At 58.3% G+C, this 21,553-nt stretch overlaps 1 protein-coding gene across 8 annotated transcripts in view; it reads right to left on the minus strand.

Annotated features, from left to right (window-relative positions):
• KDM4B (lysine demethylase 4B) overlaps positions 1 to 21,553 on the minus strand; it is a 132,799-nt gene that overhangs the window by 36,289 nt on the left and 74,957 nt on the right. For all 8 annotated transcript variants that reach the window (XM_045804313.2, XM_045804312.2, XM_045804311.2 and 5 more), the window contains exons 7-9: positions 18,558 to 18,607; positions 14,312 to 14,415; positions 9,523 to 9,660 (exon numbers count right to left, since the gene is read on the minus strand). In XM_045804313.2, coding sequence (XP_045660269.2) covers positions 9,523 to 9,660; positions 14,312 to 14,415; positions 18,558 to 18,607 — 292 coding nt within the window. The remainder of the gene's footprint in view (positions 1 to 9,522; positions 9,661 to 14,311; positions 14,416 to 18,557; positions 18,608 to 21,553) is intronic.

Consider the following 21,553-nt stretch of genomic DNA (forward strand, 5'->3'; position numbering starts at 1 on the left):
AGGGCAGGCTCAGAGGGCCCACGGAGGCGGACCAGCATCCGGGCTCCCGGCATTCAGGTCACCTGGCAGCGGGGACTCCCAGACCACCAACACAAGATGACCCTGATGCCCACAGGGGACCCCACCGCAGGATGATAACTGAGGGCCAGCACCTCTACTCCACCTCTCCCTCTCTAGGCTTTAAAGAAAAAAAATCAACCTTTTCATAGAAATCAATATTAATGCCCAATACATCTCCGAGGATCTCATTTATTATCGTTCCCATGGCCCTCACTGTGCAAAGCACTTCGCCATCGCTAACGGAATGCTCCCCAACCGCACGGGATGGCGGGCGCGGGTCTGAGTCAGCAGGTGGCAGGCAGCCAGGGATCCGTGGCTCCTCTGGGACTGGGCGCCCCACAAGCCCCTCTGCTCCCCATCACTGCCCAGGACACATCCAGCCACTGACGGCACTGGCGTTTGTCCCACTGGATCTGGGGTCTCCTCTGCAAGCATTTTTGCTAAATGTAAAGAAAGCATCAACCCACAGGCTCAGAAATGCGCCCTACATCTTCCTTGGGAGGCTGGCGCTATGCCTTGCCTACAGGGACAGGGATGGGACGGATGTAGGAGGTCATTATGATAGACCTTTCTAGAGGGAGGGGACCAGCCTCATGCCGTTGGGGGGGGGGGGGTAAATGAGCTCACGCAAACAAAGCTCCTAGCCTGGGGCTGGCAGATCAGTCAGCATCAGCGCATTTCCGATCATAAACCAAGACCCCTGCCTCCTCTTTCTCCAGCCCCTCCCCGTGCCACTCATCTAGCAGGAGAGAGAAAGGCAACAGAAGTGTTTCTCTGCCTCTGATTCCTAGGCCTGGTGCTTTGTTCTCAACTTCTGAGGAACTACCCTCTACCAGCCATCATAATCCCCCACAAAATGACTGAAAACATATAAAACAGTGCACTTCTGTAAGGTAAGATAAAAAAAAAAAAAAAAACCATTGAAAGCCAGACCTTCCTTTAACATCGTACAGCAAAGGAGAGCCCTCCCATACGCTGAGCCCCACCAGCTGACCCTGCCACACACACCTCCCTGTCCTCCATGACCTCGAGGCCGCCATGGCTGCAGGAGCCCTGGCCCAGCTGGGGTCTGCGCCCTCCTCTGCCTCCAGGCCTGGGCCCCACTCTGCTGGTCTCTGTAGGCTGGACTTCAGACAAGACCCCCCCAAAGCTGCTTCCAGGGGATATGCACCATCAGGCTCGGGGGGCTCCAGGCGAAGCAAACACACAAAAATCTTCCATAGAGCTTGACCTCCCCCGACTGACCCTTGGGCCCCAAATGCCTGCCATCTGCAGAAGTTGGGACCTACCACGTCCAGGGTAGACCCCACCAGAGAATGAGAGCTCCCGTCTCGCTAGCAGCTGCTCACCTGATGCAGGGGGAACCGAAGGCACACACAGACAGAGCTCAGAAGAGACTTTTGGGGACCGCCAACACCTCACAGGGTACAGCCCTGGGAAGAGCAGAGGGAGTGCAGGGGCCTACCCAGAGCACCCGCTGCTCCCCCAGTCTTGTGTCTTCTTCCAGAATGTTCTCCACATACCAACACAACACAGACGGCCTTTTCTTTTTAGATAGATGACAGCCCACAGCCACTGTTTACACCTTGCCTCTTCCCCAGGACGCATTTTCGGGGAAGGCCCCACCTGAGAGCTGGAGGAGCCGCCTCGCCCTTTTTCGTGGCTGTATAGTATTCCAAAGTCTGGTTGGTTCATCACATGTGTGGACATTTTGGTTGTTTCTAGTCTTCTACACACTCAAGGATCCTCTATATCCTAAAATTAATATCATTACGGCTGGAGTGAACTACTAACTTCACGTCCCCCAGCTGACTCTGCTAATGGCAATCACCGCCATGTTTCTGGAGAACGAGACATGCTCCTGTTCTTTTTGTGCGGCTCTCTGTATCCCCCATGGGTGCCAGTCCACATTCTTTAAAATGCTGACTCTGATTTTTAGAAAAAACCACTCGGCACTCGCTTACTGGCCCTCCCCTCCCCCACCCCCAGAATGTTTCAGCTTGTTTGCAGGCTCCCCCTGCCCCCTGGCATCTTTCCAGCAACCAGAGTGATCAAGGCTCACCTGCAGGGACGGACACCACCGACGACGCCCGATGTCAAAGTCACCGACCACCCTAGCACAGAACGGCCATTTCGCAGAGGCGATAACCACCGTCAGGTTGCCATGGCAAGGGCACAAAGCCAGCAGGGGCCCAGGTCCCCCCCAAGCTCCCCGCTGAGGACAAGACCACGCTATGCTGCTGGAAGTCAGGGGGAGGGCCCCGGGGGGCATCGCGTGAAGGGTCACAGCGCTGCACACACCCCATTCTGCATCTGTTGGGCGCGCTCAGACCCCCGAGAGGCCCCAGGGTGAGAAGTCCTGCGCCAGGCCCCATTCCCGACCAGCCGCTCATGCTCTGATCTGTGCTGGGACACGCATGGCAGAGAGGCATAGGAGCCTGATGCTGGTCCCAGTGAAGGTGGACGTGTTACAGTAGGACCCACGGCCATCGGAACACCAGGCACCCCCGACGGGAGCTCCAACAGCACATGGCCTGCTCCGGGCTGCCTCGGGACACACGGGCCTCCCTGAAAATGACCGCAGGAGGCTCCAAAGTAATGAGGCCAGGCTGCCTCGGAGCCCGTGGGGTCTTGTTTGCCACTTCCCCCCAATTTAAATAGCACCGAGCTTTAATCGGAGGCCACCTCTTTTTAAAAGATCGACATTAGAATTCGCTCACGTAGAAGAGCAAACTGGGACCGAGCAGACGCAGTGCCAGCCTAGAGGGAACTATCAAACGTCGGTCAGTGAAATCATCAACCCAAGCAGCGTCTGAGCACGGGGACCCTCGCCCGTTCGCACCCACGCGGGGGTGCCGGCTCCTGCCCTCTGTCGGGAACCAGGGTGGGTCCGGCCACCAACGAACGAGTGGGCCTCACATGCTCCACGTGGTGAGGCCAGGCCTGCAACGACCCCGTCACCTGCAGAGCGACATGTCCAAAGCCACATGCCACCCTCCACCTGCAGCACCAGAGCAGACGTCCGACACGGCTGGCAACAAACGTGCCTCTTCCAGAACACTCGGGCTACCAGGCACTTGGGCCCACAAAGCGTTAAACACCCCCCGACGGGGGCAGAAACCCAGTGGAGGAGCCCACATCTGCTCGTGATGGCTCACAGACGCCGCGGCCCCCTGTTTCTGAGGTAATTACCAGCGCTGCAGCGAGAGACGGAACAAACCAGTTCATTAGGAAATCCACTGGAAGCTCTCAGAAGCGCTTCATAAACAAAACAATTAGGTGCACGGCTCCCAGGGCTCCCCTCGGCCCTTGGCTGTGGGCGGCCTCCCGCAGATCCCTGAGCCAGCCAGGCGGGCGAGGTCGCTGGCCTTGGACGCAGCACGACGCAGCCCCCAGGAGGCCCGGGCTCCAGCGTCACCCTCCTCCCCTTTCTCTATGACGGAAGTCTCATCCATGTGTTGCTGCCCTCTCTGGCGCCCACAGGTGTGACCCTGCCCACCGGGACAGCCCGGACAGTCCTTCTGCCTGCCTGCAGCCTGGGCCCTCCCACCTCCCGTTCGGCACAGACAGCAACGACCCGCATGGTAATAGAACAGAGCGGGCGCCGGCACTCAGCGCCAGACGCTTCCCGAGAGTGTTCCCGAGACACTTACAAAGGCCACAGAGGAGGCCACCACGTGCAGTGGAATCCAAAACAAAGCCGAGAGGCCTGGGGGGCCTCCGGAGGTACTGCGTGGCTGTGATACCCTGCCTGCACCGGAAAGGACAGAGTGACAGGAAGCTCCGGGGAAGAAGTGAGGGGAAAACGTACTTCACACAGCGATTTGCAGCAAGCCCCACGCACCTGGCTGTGCAGCACCATAGATCACAGGGTCAGCGAGGCGCACAAGGGCAGGTGCACGGCCGGACCTCCTCACACCTCCATCCTCACCCCGACCCTGCCTCCTACCACCTCCACTTGGGCTCCCGGTTAATCGTTGGAGCAGGCGTCATCCTTACCTAAATAGAAGGTACACAATCGAAACAACGTGTTCCACGTTTTATAGTAACAAAGACCAATGGCCTCAGGATGGGGCTTCAGGAGAGGCCCCACACCCTGTGTGCAGTGCATCTGGGGACTCGGGGGCCCTCTCCCCTCTTCCACACTCAGCAGAAGCCCCCTCCCTGCTGCACGCCTCTGGGGGGAGCTGACAGCTCCTGGGCAAGCTGAGCTCTCGGCGGGCGGCGGCCCAGACAGCTGGCGGAAAATCAGTTAAGTGCACCCAGGCTCCCGGCCGATCAAACGGGGTTTTAAATCTCTCTCGCTCTGTTTAACCCATAGTCAACTTCCGTGCTTTACTTGTGGAGTGGCCTGGGAATACAGGCACAACGTCGATGGAGGAAAGAGCCCCTTGTCGGGCTTCGCCCAGTGCCACCCACCACAGGAGCAGCCGGGGCTGCGCTGAGCGAATCCAACATGGCATGCAGCCTTGTAGGACTAATTCAAGTTCAGACCTAAAAGGGGTGGTGTGCGCACATTGATTTTCTCCGAGCGAAGCTGGCGCATCCCTCTGATCTCCCCCAATAGTAATCCCACTACAAAGCCTGCCCATCTGAGCACGTGCGCAGGGAATTCTGTTCTTGGAAATGGAACACAGGCCTCAGGAAGTGACTCCACCACCCCAGTTGAGCACTGGACCCCCGCCAGGAGGCGGCTGTCAGCCTGAAGACACCCTCGAGTGGAAGGGTATCCTCCACAACTCTCAACGGGCACCCGCCTCTGAGTGGGATGAGGGCGACTGTCAGGGCGTGGACGTTCTGGGTACTTGCTGCAATGACCTTGGCAAAGTCACTTTACCTCTCTGGCCCTCACAAGCACAAGGTTCAGAGTCACCGGGAAGTGGGGTGGTGCGATCAGTAAAGCGGGAGGGAGAGAGGCAGGGAGAGACACAGAGGAAGGGAGAGAGTGCTCCCTCCGAGGAGGGGTCCAGCTGAGGAAAGCCGGGGCTCAAAACAAAAGAGCAGCTGCACGTGATCTGGGGCTGGGCAGGCCCCACACTTGCTCTGCGCGCAGGCCCTGTAGCGTCCTAGGGTCCCCGGACCCCTGTCCACTGCTCCACCACTCACCCTCTCCCTGCAGGCCCAGCTCACTCCTGGATCACCCCTATGCACACAGAAGGTGCTCAGCAGCTCTCAGGCGGCTGAGTCTGCATGTGACTTTCTATGGTCCCCTTGTTCCTGATGCAGGGGGCGGGGACAGAAATTGGGCTGGAGCGACCTGGTTTGGGCCTGTTGGCTGGTTTGGTTTTTCATTCCCATTTATAAAACAAACCAACTAGACTACATCTACCACGGGCAACAGTGGCCAAAACACCCCTGGGGGCTGCAGACCATTTATGGAGGAAGCCCCCAGGAAGGGCAAGACCACTCCTCCCTCCCCTGAAGAGCTATACTTGTTTTTAAATAAAAATTGTAAAAAAAGAAACATATTGAGAGTGTATGTTTTTAAGAGACCCAAATTCTACCACATGGAGCTAACATCCAGCAACGTTTGGGTACCCGACCCCCACCCCGCACATCCATGCAGTGGGGTTACACACTTGTCACTCAAAGTGCCAGGCCCCTCTGTTCCCCCTGCTGGGGGGTAGAGCTGGCAGGGTTCCCCACCCCCCACCATGTCCCTGTAATCACTGCTTCCTCCTCTGGGAGTCCCAGCCCTGACCCTTGGGCACTCAGTGGTCTCTGCTCACCCTGGCCCCCTAGTTGGCTTCTCCCTAATTACATAAGACCTTGGGGGCAATTTCCCTCCATCCGTCTCTACTCCAGATGGAGGCCCAGCGCTGTGCCCAGGAGACCAGAAGCCCAGGAATCAAGGGTTTTCGTCTGTGGCTGTGCCTCGGTGACAGGGCTGTGGGATTCAGAAACTATGGCAAGAGTCTGGCACAAAGACACAGGCAGCGTTTTCCTGCCCATCTCATCACAGGGCAGGCCTGGGAGGGTCCAGACAACCGTGTGGTTCTCCTCTTGCACATCGATGGGTCACGAAGGTTAATGCCAGCGAAGCGGCTCAGAAAGGAGAGCCATGGAAGACAGCAAACACCAAAACACCATGTCAACTCGACAGCGAACCCAGGGCAGCTCAGCCTTCTGCTGACTGCGGGGGCCGGGGGGCGGGGGAGCTGCTGCAGTGTGAATACTGCCAAGGGAAGGCCAGGCCAGAGAGCAGACCTCGGGTGCAAGACCCGGAGGAGCTCCCTCTGAGGGCGCTGGCAAGAGGCTCTAAGCCTGGCTGCTTCCTCTGGCCCACGGGGGCAGACCAGCGCCTGAGGGCTGGGCCTCGAGCTCCACTGTGGGACGTCTGCAGGTGAACGGAAGTGGCATGCTGGCATTCGGCCTGGCCTGCCAGGCAGCCACGGCTACCAGCACCCCTCACAGGCCCATCCAGCAGCTCCAGAGGCAGCAGCCATGGTGCTGGGTGTAGAGGTCAGGACTGGGGGCCCACGTGCTTGAGAGAGCAGCCCCTCTGATGCCAGAGACCCTGGGGGTTGGGAAAGGGTGCAAGAGGCAACTGGTTGGCCCTGACTGGCCCGAGCCAGGGCTGGCAGGAAAGGCCAGAGCTTGCCCATGCCATCACTCCTCCAGATCCGGGGCAGTACACTTCTTCTGCCATGGCCAAAAGGCAATTATCTTCGGTTCTGCAGGCCAGGTGGTCTCTGGGGCAACTACCCAACTCCGCTGTTGCAGGCAAAAGCAGCCAGAGACCACCTGTCACCAAATGGGTATGGCTGTGTGCCAATAAAACTTTATTTATGAACTTGAACTCTGAGTTTCACCTAAGTGGCATATTGCATATTCTTCTTGAGATTTTTTGCACAACTCTTTCAAAATGTAAAAATCATTCTCAGGCTGCAGACACAAAGATAACCTGCCAAATTTGGCCTGTGGGCCCCCGTTTGCTGACCCCTGCTCTAGAAGAAAGAACACGAATACCTGAAATTCAGAGAGGCCAGCCAAGTGCAAGAATTTGGCATCTAATGTGCCAGCATAGAGGTAGCATGACAAAGGGGGGACAAGAAAAGGGACAAGGGGGGGCAGAGGGACTTCCTGAGAGCCTGAAGAAGGTGAAGAACCAAGTTGGAAAGTCTCTAAAATCTGGGAAGTGGCTGGGGCGCCTGAGTGGCTCAGTCTGTGAAGCGACTGCCTTCAGCTCAGGTCATGATCCCAGGGCCCTGGGATCGAGTCCCACATCGGACTCCCTGCTCAGTGGGAGCCTGCTTCTCCCTTTATCCCTCCCCCCTGCTCATGATCTCTCAAATACATAAAATCTTAAAAAAAAAAAAAATCTGGAAAGCAGAAATGCTCTCCCTGGGTTCCGAGTAAGGTATCAAAAGGAAGTGTCCCAAGCACAGACAGGGGCAGGCAACTTGGGCCAGCAGAGAGAAGCCCTTGCTTCAGAAAAGCATCCTCCCCCAATCCCACTCTCCATTCCCTAAAACTCGGCCAAGGACTCAGCAGGTCCCTGAGAAGCACCCGACCTCAACCAACCCCCTGCCCCTCCCAGGTCCTGCCTCTGATGCGCCTGAGCCGTCATCTGCGAGGCCAGGCGCCTTAGCCGTGTCTCCGGCCTGGACTAGTTAACGGGGCAGCAGAGCTTGTAAGAGGCAGAAACTGCCGGCCTGTTCCACCGCCGAAAAGCCTGCGGGCTCCCATGCAGGGCTGCACGGACAGACGCCCCACGACCAATGGTCACTCCCGGCTGAACCCCTCGCCTCACCGCCCTGGGGTCAGGGCAGCTGGGGTGGCTCTGCACGGGAGCCCAGCACGGGGCCCAGCCACCCGCCTGAACCCCGGCTTGCGTGGAGCACTGCGCGCCACTCACTCAGTAATTTCACGCTGCGCCGCCTGGCAATGCAAGCGTGGGGGCCCAATCCAAGGCAGCACTTCCCAGATGTCACTTGTTTGTGAACGCATGGCTGAACCCAAAATTGCTTTTAATATCTGGGCAGTCCCTGCCGGCCCCACTGCAGTTCTGGCACTGACGGCACCTCCAGGACAAGCCTGCGATCTTGTCCAGAGCTTACGACTCAATCGCAGCTCCCACCGCGGCCGGGGCTCTTGGTGCACACAGGCCCCATGGAATTCTCCGCACGCTGTCTCACTGTCCACCGCGCCCCCACAGTCATGGGAGCAAAACCACTCGCTCCAGGACATTCCAGTGTTCCTTTAGCTCAAAAGAAAAAATCCTGACGCTCCCACCTCTTCTCTTTCAGCAAAGCCTGGTGTCTGCCAAAGACAGCCCTCCGTGACAAAAATCCCGACACTGCTAACCCCCAGTGCCTCTCCAGTCTCTTTCCTGCAAAGCCCAGTTCCTTCTGAACTGCACTGAAACAGTGAAGCTAGAGAAGCAGGTAGTTAGAAACATAAAGGTGAGCCCACCCATCTCGACCCGAGCTGCCCACCAGAAGCAGGACACAAGCCACCTACGTAATCTTCAGTCTGGTCTCCACATTCAAAACGTGAAAAGAAACAGGCGACACTCACTTTGACGATATCTTTGGTTTAACACAACCTATCCAAAAACATGACCTACATAACCAGCATGAACCAATTATCTGCACGATATTTCATGTCCCTTGTTACACACCAAGCCTCAGACATGGCGTGTGTGACACTCGCAGCTCAAGGCCATGACACCCATACATGGCCAGTGACCCCCGTGCTCATCCCCATGGGGTCACCACTACTGGGTCTGGTGAGAAACCCTCCGACTGCCCCAGTCCTGGGTGCTGACTCAGAACTGCCCAAGGGATTCCTCAGAGGAACCCCCAGCCTCCAACTTGGGAGGCTGGTGGGAAGCACCCCGTTTTCACACCATACTGGCCCTGCTGGAGGGGCTCTCCTGTTCCACATGTCCCAGCGCTAGAGAGACACCCGTGAGTAACTGGGCCTGTCTGCAGTGGAGAGAGGCCAGACGGGCTGAAACCCAGGGCCAAAGCCTGAGCCCAGCCTGACGGGAAGAGCACGCCGTCTTCTGCAGAGGCCGGGACGGGGGCCCAGGGCCGCAGTGGCAATCCCCGGAGGAAGGCCCTTGGTACAAGCCTGTTTGCACCAACAGCACCTCCTCGCTGTCTCGAAGCGAGGCCCTCTGAGACCAGGAACAGCAAATTCCCAGGAAAAGAATCAGAGGAGTCCCCTGCCCTTCAATGATCTCCACGGACAGCCCAGACACCAGGCCCCAGAGAGCAGGTCTGCCGGGGAAGGAAAGCCCCCGGATGCAGGCCGCAGGCCCCATGCCTCCTCCCTGCTCATTCCAGGTGAGGAACGTCCTGGGGATGAGTTCACTGAGGATGCCAGAATCAGACCCTGGTGGAGAGAGCAGGCCCCGCCGAGTCTAAGCGGAGGCCACATAGGCCCTGGTCGGAGCAAGCGGGCTGAGAGGGGCTGACCCGTTTAGACCCTTTCACAGGTTCTGCCGGCACTTACCTGAGTGGCCACCTTGCCATAATCAATCCACCGCAGAGTAGCAAAATTGGTGGATTCCGCACAGTTGAACCCGTGATTGAATCCGGCATGGTAGCCGTAGGGAAACGTAATCATGAACTCCCCGGCCTCCTGTGTGATCTGAGGAGGAAAAGGCCGACAGGTGAGCAGCAGCCAACAGGCAACGGGCGAGGCCCAGAGTCAGGAATGGCAGTTACCGCGTGGCTCCCCTACCCGGTAGCACGGCCGGCCTGGGGCAGGCAGAGGCTGGTGGCCAAGGGCACCAGGAGCCACCAAAAAGCACAGCAGGGGCACGGGGGCACAAGGACTTCCCGACAAGTGCCAAGGAGCCCTGACTTCAGGAGCCCATGGAGTTCTGCCCAGTGGAAGGTAGCTCCGCCGAAGTCCAAGGGCTCCAGCCAATCTCCCATGGGGTTTATACAGTAGGTGTGGCCATGGCCTGGACAAGAGCTGCCACCAGCCCCAGGCGGGGCCCCAAGGTGACAGACACTCCAGACAACGGGCTGTTGAATGTTATGCCTCTAGGCAGTCTCTGGAGGGAGGGGATCTCTTGGCCTGGAGGCAGGTGGCCGTGACCGCCTGAGGTCCACTGTAGGATATTCCGATACAGCGCAGGGGCTGGTGAGAGGGTGTGGACGGCACGGGCAGCAGCCACAGAGCCCCCTAGCAGAGGACGGGGCGTGCTCTAAGTACAGGGTCTTGCCCTCATGAGGAAAAGAGGTCCAGCTGCACGGACAAAACATTCCTGGAAAATGACCTAAGCCCTCTGGTTGTCATAAGCACGGGTCTGTCCCTTATATCCCAGGAGGCGGCTCCTTCCAAGTGAGGTCACAGAGGCAGGAGAAACAGCACAAGGACATGTGTCAAGGTCGGAACTCTGTCAAATGAGCTGATGGTTCCAGACCCATTCAAATGGCCTGATCCAGCTTCCAAAACAGAGACCTCCCCCCTCCCCCAAATCAAGGAGCTGGGTGTGAGTGATGGGGGAGAAGGCCCACATGGAACGCAGACAGAGGCTTCTGGAACCTCTACCTCATGAGGCCTGGAGGAAAAGGGGGGGGGAGCAGCCTCCCCTCTGAACCCTCTCCCCCCGGGGAGCACTGACCCCATCACCCAAGCACTCCAGAAGATGCAGGATCCAAAAGAAGGATGACAATTAACAGCAGCCACTGTCCCAGAACATGAGAGGTGGGGCCAGAGGCCCGATCCATGGACGTGGAAACCGAGGCTGGTGGTGAGGGAGTGATTCTGAAGTCCTTGACTGAAATTTGGTAGAAGCCACAGATTACAGGTTGTCTGGAGTTGGGCGTAACCAGCGCCTGAACAGAAACGGACCACGTGGGCAGCCCCCACCCAGCAATCCCCCCACCGTGAAATGTGCCCGTCACTGAGGAGTACTTTTCTTTCTCGGGTTTCATGAAACGGCTTTACACGGACTGCGCTCCTGTGTCTGCCTCTGTCCCTCGGTGCGACTTCCAAGTCCTCTGCCCTTCTCGCTCCTAAAGGGCCTCCGTCGTGTGTATGTGTTGCTGGGTGCTTCCCTGTCCTCCTGCCCACAGACCGTGGGCTGTTTCTGGAGTGGGGCTCTGGTGAGCAGAGCTGCAAGAATGCGGTGGGGGCCAGTCTTCTCACAGATGTGTGGCTGCATTCCTGTGGGGTCTCCTGGCAGCAGCACATAGGGGTTCCCGAGAACCTGCCCGGTGGTCTCCTGCAGCGGCCCCCGATTCAGCATCTGTGCTGGTGGTGGTGGGGAGTCCCCATCGCTCCCCTCCTCGCCGGCGTTCGGGGGTGTCCCTGCGGGTTGGCTGCGGTACCTCCTCGTGGTTTTGATCCCCTTTCTCTGAGGCCTACAGGTGCTTACACCTCCTTTTGCAAAGTGTCTCCTGTTGCCCCCATTTATCAGGTTGTTCATCTTTCTATTGTAGCTTTGTAGGCGTTCTCAGGCTTGCTAATCTTTATTTATTCCTCCTGAGAGATGAGCAGAAATTGCTGGATTCATTCAAGTAACCAACAAGAAGTCAGACCCAGAGGGGGTGGGGGGCAGGAGATGGGGGGCCGGAGACTTCCAAAAGCCAACCACGGAGTCAAAAATCAATCAAAACTGACACAGCCTGGAGAAAAGCCAGTCCTCGAGAACACGAAGATATTTTTCTTTTCAAGTAATGAATTGCACCAATCAAGGGAAGTCAGTGTGCATTAAGTGATATTTTTAAATTCCTGTCCAAGTGACAGGCATGTGGGGGATGACCCCCACACGGCAGGGGATGGGGCGGGGAGAGAACACTCAGTGTCCCTGAGGCCCCAGCAACCCCCCGGCCACAGCGAGGATTCTCTGGGCTGGCTCCTGCCATGAGGCTGTGTGAAATGGGTAGCAAAACACAATTAAAATTTAGGAATTTTTTTTTCTTTGAAAATGTAATTACAGATTTTCTTATCCCTTTTGAGCTGACCTTGGACAGCACCACCTAGTTCTCCGGCCAAGCCGGCTGGCCTGCTCCCCTCCCTCCCTCCACCCACCAGGGCGCAGGCCCGGCATGAGCAGGGAGCCTCGAGAGTGCGCTGCGGGGTCCCCGCGGGGCTGGCTCTGCCGGGGTGCGAGGGGAGATGCCTCTGTCCCCCGCTCAGGCAGACTGCAGGGCCTCGCCTTCCCTGACGACCCCTCCATAAACCAAGGCCTAGAACCGCTGCGCTCAGTAAAGCCGGCAAGAAGATGATGTTCCTGTCACAAAACCGACATCCTGCTGGCTTCGCCTCGAGCCCGCGGTGTCTGTCCTCCATGTCACCGCCGTCAACATTATCCCAACAATAAATTAGAAGGCACTTGGGATGATGGATAGGCCACGAGGCAAAGTAATAAGCAGCGAAGGGAACGCCGGCCCTGCACGCCAGTCATGGAGGAAGCCTGAGTTCAGCTGCTTGCCTGCACTCTCGCAGGATAAATGAGGAAGTCCATGGCAGATTACAGAAATACACACTTTTAATTATTAAAAAGCTCTGCTATTGATCTGCTTTTTCTTCTAGAAGTAAATACCATTACAAAGATTTATAAGCGGAGCGCGGGAGTCACTCCCCCCGGGGGCTGCCAGGAATTCAGATGAGGGGACCCACGCGGACCCTGACGGGGCATTCATCTGGAGCCTGACGCTGCTCCCTCCTGGCCCAGCCTTGGCCTTTGCCCCGCAGGCCCATGGACAGCCGGGGGCTGGGCTGGTGGGAGGGAAACACGGCCTCCGAGAGCCAACTGCCCCGGGCCAGGAGGCCACCGCCTTCGGGTGATGTCCAGGCATTCCATGCACCAAGCACAGTGCCATGGGGACAGCACGTAGGAGAGAGGAGGGTGCCCGCCAGCTGACTCCTCTGCCCGGCCTCTCTCTCTCTCTAGGAAGCACCACCTGGGAGAATGTTCTCCACAAACCACAGGAAAGCAAGTACTTCTCACTTCTGGGAGCAATGCCGTGTCTGTCTGTGAGGTTCCTGGTAGCCGGCGGTGTTCAAATCAGAAGATGAAGGGAGGAGAGGGAACACGGAAACCTGCATTTCTCAGAGCAGAACGTGCCGCTATCTGATGGATGAGCCCGACAGCGAGAGTGAATCTCCGATCTGAGCACTAATGCTGTGGGCGATGTGACTGAAATGTCAGAAGCACTTTCCAACTCACCGACACTCCCGGCAAGAGTGAGGCGTGAGGGTCTGATTGCAGAACTTGCTCCCGTGCCCGACAAATGCTTTTACAGGGGATCTTCAGGAACCAGAGTCCCCGGAAGGGCCTCCTCTCCCGGCCTGCCCCCGCTACCCAGCCCAGAGTCTGCTCGAGCCTCTCCAGAAGGTTCTGGGCACATCTCTCTCGTCAAGACCACCCTGGGGACACAGGCTAGACCTTCCCATCCAGGAGGCTTGCCTGCAGGGAAGGGATTGCCTGCAGGGGATACCTGCTGAGCCCTACCCCGGAGCAGAGCCCCTGACGAAGGCCCAGGCCCGAGTGCTGGTCTTCCACACCCCCCCACACCCCCACCCCGATTCCCCAGCCTCAGGCCTCGTTCATCACAGCCTCTCCCGGGGACAAGCAGATCACTCCCTGGAGCAGTAAATTGAATGAGTTCACAGTCTTCACGCTGTGGGAGAGCCAGATATTTCATTTCTAAACAGGTATTCATTCTCGCAAAGGATGTCTGCAGTGGGCCATGGGGTGCAGCCAGAGCTCAGGGCAAAGTGGGGGGGGGAGGCAACTGCCCAAGTTGTCCTGTGGCTTCCTGGGAGCTGCCCCTCCACTGCAATCCCGGCCCTGTAGGACCCTGCAGGGGGGCAGCCAGCCGCCACACGGGGCTGGGGAGTGAGCGTGGGAGAGGATGAGAGTTACGGAAGGCAAAACCCCACCTGACTCTCCCCTCTTCCGTCTTCACCCCCCACCACAGCAGAGCTGGAGGCTGACTGTCCAGCCAACCTGCCCTCCCCTGGCTTGCCAGTGTTCTAGAACCTTCTGCGGGCTTAAGAAGCCAGTTTCCTGGGGCGCCTGGGCGGCACAGCGGTTAAGCGTCTGCCTTCGGCTCAGGGGGTTATCCCGGCGTTATGGGATCGAGCCCCACATCAGGCTCTTCCGCTATGAGCCTGCTTCTTCCTCTCCCACTCCCCCTGCTTGTGTTCCCTCTCTCGTTGGCTGTCTCTATCTCTGTTGAATAAATAAATTAAAAAATCTTAAAAAAAAAAAAAAAGAAGCCAATTTCCTGGGACATTGGTGGTCCCCTTGCCTGGGGCCCCAGCAGCCTCTACATACCCGGCTGAACGGGATCCCATACTTCTTGAGGATGATGGGCGAGATGAGGGTCATCTTGTGCCGCAGGAAGGCGTCACAGCCCTGGGAGCTCCCGGGGAAGAACCCTGGAGCAGAAAAGATGGGCATCAGTCTGATGGGCCGGAGCTGAGCAGGCCTCTTTTGGGCAGCATTCACCTCCCATCAGGCACGAGTATGAAGCCTGTGGCTCCAAGGGCCCAAAACACGCAGGACCCTGCCGCAAAGCCATGTACTCTGCTGGTGGCAGTCATGGCAGCCCTCAGACCTCTGGCTAGTGAGCCCAGGATGGGCCAGGGCCATCTGTGCAACAATGTGCTGCCCTGAAGCCACAGATAGGGTGCGGGCCAGGGCACAGCTGCACAGACCGCCCCTCTGAGCACCCCCCACATAAAACACACTGCATTGCATGCAGCCAATCACTCAGCCAAGGTAACGGTGCAGCAGGGGAGATGGGACACCGGAACGGATGCTCTCAACCTGGGAAGCCGTGAGCAGTGCCCCCCACACAACCGAGTCCGCAACGAAGAGGAAGAGAGGCCCCCTCTGGGCACGGGCTCTGCCTGGGCTCTTTGCTTCACACGGCAGGCGAGGAAGCGGAGGCCCCGGCTTTTGGCTGACCCTCCGAGGCCCGCGGTGTGGCAGGAAAGGGGCAGAGCAGCCTGACCCAGGCCTGACCGTCTGCTACGCACAAGGTGGTTTGAGTGCACGTCTGGGTATGCTTTCTGTCGCACCGTATACACCACATAACTCACTTAAAACGATGTCCGTAAATGTACGGAAGTCAGCCCGTCAGCTCTACTTGCCCAGAAACTGTGTCTCACTAACACTTCACAACCACTCGTTGGCTGAAGCTCACGCCAAAGACGTGTAGGTCTTGAGATTAAAGAAAAGCCCTGGGATTCCACGCAAAGGCGCTGGGCTCCTCACCCGAACCGTCACCGAGAGGCGGCCAAGAAGGGCTGCCTCGCAGACTCGGCAAGGTCTGGGAAGTGCCACAGCAGCGGCCGGTTCTCCCAGGATCCAGCTCCCTCCAGGACTGACCCCCAGGCACAGCCGGCCCGGGGACCCTCCCAGGAGCCGACCCAGACCGTGGGCCCTCAGCCTTCAGGCCAGTGCACACCCCCCATGGGTGGACAGTTACAGAGAGCACACTTGCATGTGTGTGCGTGTGCTGTGTGCGAGCACACGGCCCCACCCACACACCTGCTGTGGGCGGCGGTGGGGGCTTCTGAGCCACAGTGTCAGGGGGTGGGGGCTGGGATGCCCGCCGGCAAGGACACGACTGCGACTGTCAGGTTCTAGAAAGTGCCAGGGATTACTGAATCCAGCAACTTTCCTCGGTGCTAAAAGCGTTTCAATTAGAGTTATGGCCCCTGCCGCCCGGCCCGCGGCCTCTCTGCAGTCCCTCTTTCTAATGCACAGTTTAAGTGGCTCTCATTAAAGCTCTAATAAAGGCGCACATTTTAAGTGATTAGCACCAATAACACACCAACACATTAATGCTCTCTCCGTGGGCTCCACGACTCTCCCAGCGAGCCCATTTGGAGCTCGACTATTCATTTTCCATATTCATCGCAAACTCATTCCATCCATCTCAATAATGGAGTCTGTGACGCATGCCCCCCAAAAAGTTTGGAAGGGACACGGAGGAGGGCAGTGACTCACTTGCCCTAGAACCTCTCCTATCCTCCCTCTGAGGAGGGCGCAGGGGAAGCATGAGGCCAGCTCTCCCGCCAATGCCACGGCTTCCCACCCTCCCCCAGGACAGAGAGCCCCGGTCCCCCTGCCAAGGAGTGACTTAATGAGTCCACACTGGTCACGAAGCAACGATGAGGTGGCCCCCACAGGCCTCTGGCTCCTGGCTCATCCTCTCCTAGCCCTGGCCACTTGAGCCTCCTGCAAGCGCCCAGAAAGCAAACCAGGCCAGATCCAGGGGCAGCAGAGCCCCGGGGGCAGGAAAGAGGTGGGGAGCAGGCCAAGTTCCAGAAAGAATGCCCATGGCCCCAAAGGATTCCAGTTCTAGCTTTTCTAGGTGACACTCAGATCATCCAAGACTTTTCTTTTCTTACAGAAAAGGCACAGAGAGGAAGAACACGCTGGGTGTGGCTAACTGCAAAATCCAGGGGGACACTAGGAGCAGAGACTAGGCTTTCTGGGCGGGTGACACCAGCACTGTGGTGAAAGCACCCCTGTGGACCACTCGTGGTGCTTGCTTCCATGTGGGGTGGGAGGCTCAACAGTGACCCCCCAAGATGGCCACATCCTGCTCTGCAGAACCTGTGACTATGTTCCCTTCTGTGTGGCAAGGGCTCCGCAGACGGGACTAAGTGCAGGACCCTGAGATGGGAGCCCCAGGGTCACCACGGGGTCTCCACAGGAGCCACGTAGAGGGAGGCCACGTGACCACAGATAGGGCCACGGGCTGGAGCCAGTGCCTCTGGAGGCGGGAAAGGGTGGCAGAGCCCGCCCCGGAGCCTGCGGGGGAGCCAGGCCAGCCCACGCCTGGGTTTAGCCCAGCGAGACCCGTGTGGGACTTCTGACCTCCAAACATGAGGGACTGGGCCTGGGGGTTTAACCTGGGCTCTTTTAGAGCAGTTTCGGGGTCAGAGCAAAACTGAGGGATCGTGCTGCTGGAGCGACTGCGGAGATTTGTTACCACAGCAACAGGAAAAGAAAACAACAGGGAAAAATACTTGTGAACTTATATTTTGGAAATTAATATTTGTATTCTAAATTTGTGTTTTAAAAAATATGGTGGGAAAACATTTAATTTGGTTTTTATTTTAGATCTTAACAACTACAAGAAATCACTCTTTGCTAGACAGTACCTGGCATTTCTACAGTGGGAAGCGCGACCCTGATCGTGGGCTTCAGCCTTGCCCATGAAGACAGAGTCCGGGTTTCCAACAGAAAGGCCACCATGACAACACGGCCTACCTCGGGGCTGGGCCAGCCTGTGCCTGGGGCTCTGGCCCCCCTTTCTGACAAGTCTCCTTCTGTCCTCATCCTCGGGGAATCTGGGTGTAGCAGGCGTTTGCTGAACAGATGGGCAACTCCGGGAGCAGCTAGGACAGGAGGCCCATTTTCCAGAAAGCTCCACCGTTTCCATCTCCAAAGTCAACAGGGGCAGGGGAAGAGCACAGCCGGTGTTCTTTGGGGGAGGCATGAGGAAGGGACAAAGGACGGCAGCAGGACATTAGGGAGGCTGCGCCAACGCTGAGTGATGGCTTCTGGAAGATTTCGTGGCTGCCAGGAGAGAGGGGTCAGGTTGCCTGCCGCTGCCACCCAGAGCGTCAGGGTGATCGGACGGGCCCCTGTGCTGTCCCAGCAGCTCCTCAACAACAGGGCTGGCTCCCCAACTGCCCCCTTGCCTGGGTGCTGCCTGCCAGTGAGGGCCAGACTCTTTGGGCCAGCGGGGTCTCTTCACGTCGTCCCAGGGGCTTGCAGCCACCTGACACCAGAACAGAGAGCAGGGCGCTATCATGGGGAGCAATGCGGGAACCTGGCCAGCCCCTCTGTCAGGGTGGTCGAGGCCTCAGCATCACCCAGTCGGGTGTCTGGCTTGTTTCCAAGGATCCCATGTCCTGAGGGCCTGTCTTTACCCAAAGTGGTCAGCGCCCCCTCTCTGGACACAGCCTGGGACCCTCTCTGACAAATCCCATCAGCCTAAGAGGCCCCTGAGGGGCCGTTCTGGAGGAGCTGGTCTGGAGGGGGTGTCTGCGGAGGGAGCCCAAGGAGGCAGCATGCACACACGAGCAGACAGCCTGCTGGCCACCGTGCAGCTGCAGCCTACAAGGAGGGAGCCCCGCACCGGACTGCTCGTTTTCCAGACCAAACACAGACTGTAAGACCTAGAGGAGGGCATGATGCAGTGCCAGGCGCCAGGAGCGAGACAAAAGAACGCGGCTGCCCTCCCCGGCCTGCGGGAGCCTGCAGTCACGTCTGGCAGCTCACGGCTAACAACCCAGAAAAAAGAGAGTTTAAAGCAACAGCGTCCTGTGCATCGTTCACAATGTGACAAACCCCATAGCGGGGGGGGGGGGGGTACCTCGATCTGTTCACACGCGGGAAAGGAAATGGAAAATCAGACAGTGACATCTTCCGGCTTGCCACCACACCCAGAGATGGAAACTCGCACCAAGAGGGAGACCCGGGACCCTGGGGCTGCCACCCCCCCACCCCTGCCCACCCACAGCCCCGCTCCCGGCCCGGGGACGCAGACACCTACCGATCGCCAGCCGCTCCAGGCGCTTGCCATGCTCCGGCGGGATGGCGTACCTACAAGAGAAGGGAGGCATGTCAGACACGACATCGCGTGGCCACCACGCATCTGAGGGGCCTTCGGGCTGCGGCCATGGCCTCAGAGCAGAACTGAACCACAGCCGCGCTGGGCGTTATGAGAACGGTGAAGGACAGCGGGGAGGGTGTCGGGGGAGGGACCCACACAGAAGGCCACGGTCCAGGGGCTTGACAGGCTGTGATGGCCTTCCCGGACGCCGGGCTGGACACGCTCCCCGCTCAGCGGCACTAAATCTACGTGAGGCTCAAAAAGCAAAACCTAAAAATGTGAGCACTGGATTGGGGAGGGGGAGGGGCCAGAGGGGGGCTGGAGAGGAGACCGGGGTGGCCCCCCAACCCTCCTCGGGCAGTCTCCTTGCCTCCCACTCCCCCAGCCCCAGGAGCTACCCAGGAAGAAGCCTCAGGAATGAGAAACACTTCATCTGCCACCACTCCCTAAGTTTTATTTTTACACGTCTTACATTTCAAAGATTCCTGAGGCTCCATCATAAATAAGAAAGATGTAAGGTGAAAGTTTGCAAACAGATGAAGCCAGAGTGACATCCCGCTAACACTGTGTGCGGGAGCTGGCGTGCTGGGACGGCGGGGACTCTCTCCCGGTGGGGACAGCCTGGGCAGGGCATGCCAAGGGGCCCCAGCCCAGCTGACACATCACCCAGACGGGGTAGGATGAAAACCTCCGTGTTCAAGCACAGGCAGGCAGAACTGGCGTGTGGGTCCCTAACGCTACCAAGTGCTGCGCGCAGTCGTCTGTCTGTCCCAAGGAGGAAGGATGGGAACAGCCCGGGACAGGGAAGTCAGCCCAGACTCTGCAGCTGGCTCAGTCCATTCCAATCGAGAGGGTTATTACTGCTTTTTAATAAAATAAAAAGGGGCAGGGGCAGGAGATAAGGTGGTCTCTAATCTAACAGGATAAAAATAATTAATTTTTGGGCACACCGCAGGGCCCAGGAGGAGATGGCCCGGCACCTCCAATTCTGTTGTCGCCGGAGAATTCTCCACTGTCTGGACAAAGATGAGGTGACTCTTCTTTAAACAGCCTTTTATCACTTACATAAGGGTGATAAAAGTTAATCCCAATCCAAAGCACCTTTGTGGGATTAACGTCCCCCCAAACAAGGAAATGAAACATTCCGGTCCTTCTGGGAAGCTGCCGGAGGACGGGAGGAACTAATTTATGGCTCCAAGGCTGTGATGATTAATGCAATATCCCCCGTCTACGATGCCGCTTTCACTTAATTACCGCCTGTAATTGGGAGTTGTAAAGATAAGATTAATTGAATCTGGTGGATGTTAAAAGTTTAATACGTTGGAACGTGGCTCCTCTGTTATCGGAAAGTACAGACTGCAGGACGCTGGGCAGAGCGCTCAGAAGAGCGGGCCCTGGAGGGATTACAAAGGACGGGTGGACGGGAAGCCGACAGCCCCAGGGATGTCTGGGCTCCAACGGCCAAGGGAAAGCTGCCCCTCCACCACTTGGAACAAACCAACGACAGCCTCAGGGTGGCGAGAAGCCCCAGCGCCAGCAATGCGCCCCCCAGCCCACCCCCTGGGGCCTCAGCAAGATGCAAGCCTCAGATTTCAGGGGAAGGCAAGCAGAACTGGGGCATGGATCCTTACAACACACAGCTCTGAGCGAACTCGGGCCGCCTGCCCGAAAGAGGGGGTCCGTGAAGGCTCCGTCTGTACGGCTCCCTCCGACAGCTGTGAGAAACTCCAGCCCTGTGGGCCGTAGGTTCCCACGGGGCCCTCTCTCCACGCCACTGCCCTCTGGGTGCCCTGGGAGGCCCCCCACTATGGGGGCCCAGGTGAGTTGGCTACAGAGGTAGCTAGCCTCCCAACAGGAACGGACACTGGCCCCTGAAGAAAAGTCCCCTCCAGACCCCATGGGGCCCCTACAGCAGAGCTTTGTCACCCTGGTCACAGCCCCATCCAGCGTCATGCCAGCTGGTGGGGGTATCCCTTCCTCTTCAGGCCGGGCTCCGGGAGCAAAGAAGGACACGCAGCCGTCTGGGCGGAGTCTGTCTGCTCACCAACCCCGAGGCAGGAGCATCTGTCTGGCCGTTAGCGAGCGAGTTCTCGGGGCCATAAAACAGAGCCGGTTTTATTGGTTACCAACATGGGGGCAATTTGTCTCACTCCCCAGGACCTCCATCCCCATCACAAGGTCAAACATCACGGCCAAAATCGACTCACTTGGCCGGCCTGCAAACCCCTCTGGACCTGCAGCCCCAGCCGCCCGGCGGCAAAGCGCTCTTGCACGGTGCCCTCAGATGGACAGTCTCCCCAGTGCTCTGGTCTAGTTCATTCCGGGTGGCCAGCAGGCCGCCTGCCCTCTCCCCACTCCCGCTCAGCCCCAGAGTCCTCTCAGAACCTCCCCTAGCTCTCCCCATCCCTCTCTCGGCCAGGGTGAGGAAACCCCCTCCAGCAAGGCCGGCCTCCCCTCACATGCTGCTGCGCGTCAGCCCCGATACTGTCCCCTTGGCCCAACAGCCCAACACCTCCTCCAGGGCCGGCCACATCCCAGCCTGAGACCGCATCAGACCACATGCTCCTCCCCCAGGCCTGGGCTGCACCTGGCTGGCCCTCACTCCAGGCCAGCCCAAGGGGCCTGGAGAGTCTGAGGCCCCAGCACCCAAGTCACGGTGGAAGAATCTGGAGTAGCTGGATAAAGGAACTGGGCAGAGCGATCTCCAGAACCTGGTGAGCCATGAGAGGGCACGCAGACTGGAGGCTTCAGAGACCAGAACCAGAAATGGGGAGTGCAGGGGCTGGGACGGGCGGGCGGGGGGGGGGGTGCCTGGGAAAGGCGGCAAGAGAAACGGCCACCCATGAGGGTCACTCAGACTCCTTGCTTATGGCAGTCTGAGGGACGCATAGGCCATGACCTGGACACACGGTGCATCCTGGTCCTGAGGTCGGCCG

Source organism: Ursus americanus, chromosome 14 (genome assembly GCF_024610735.1).
Source record: "Ursus americanus isolate L20-20 chromosome 14, mUrsAme1.1.p, whole genome shotgun sequence".
Classification (NCBI taxonomy): Eukaryota; Metazoa; Chordata; class Mammalia; order Carnivora; family Ursidae; genus Ursus; species Ursus americanus.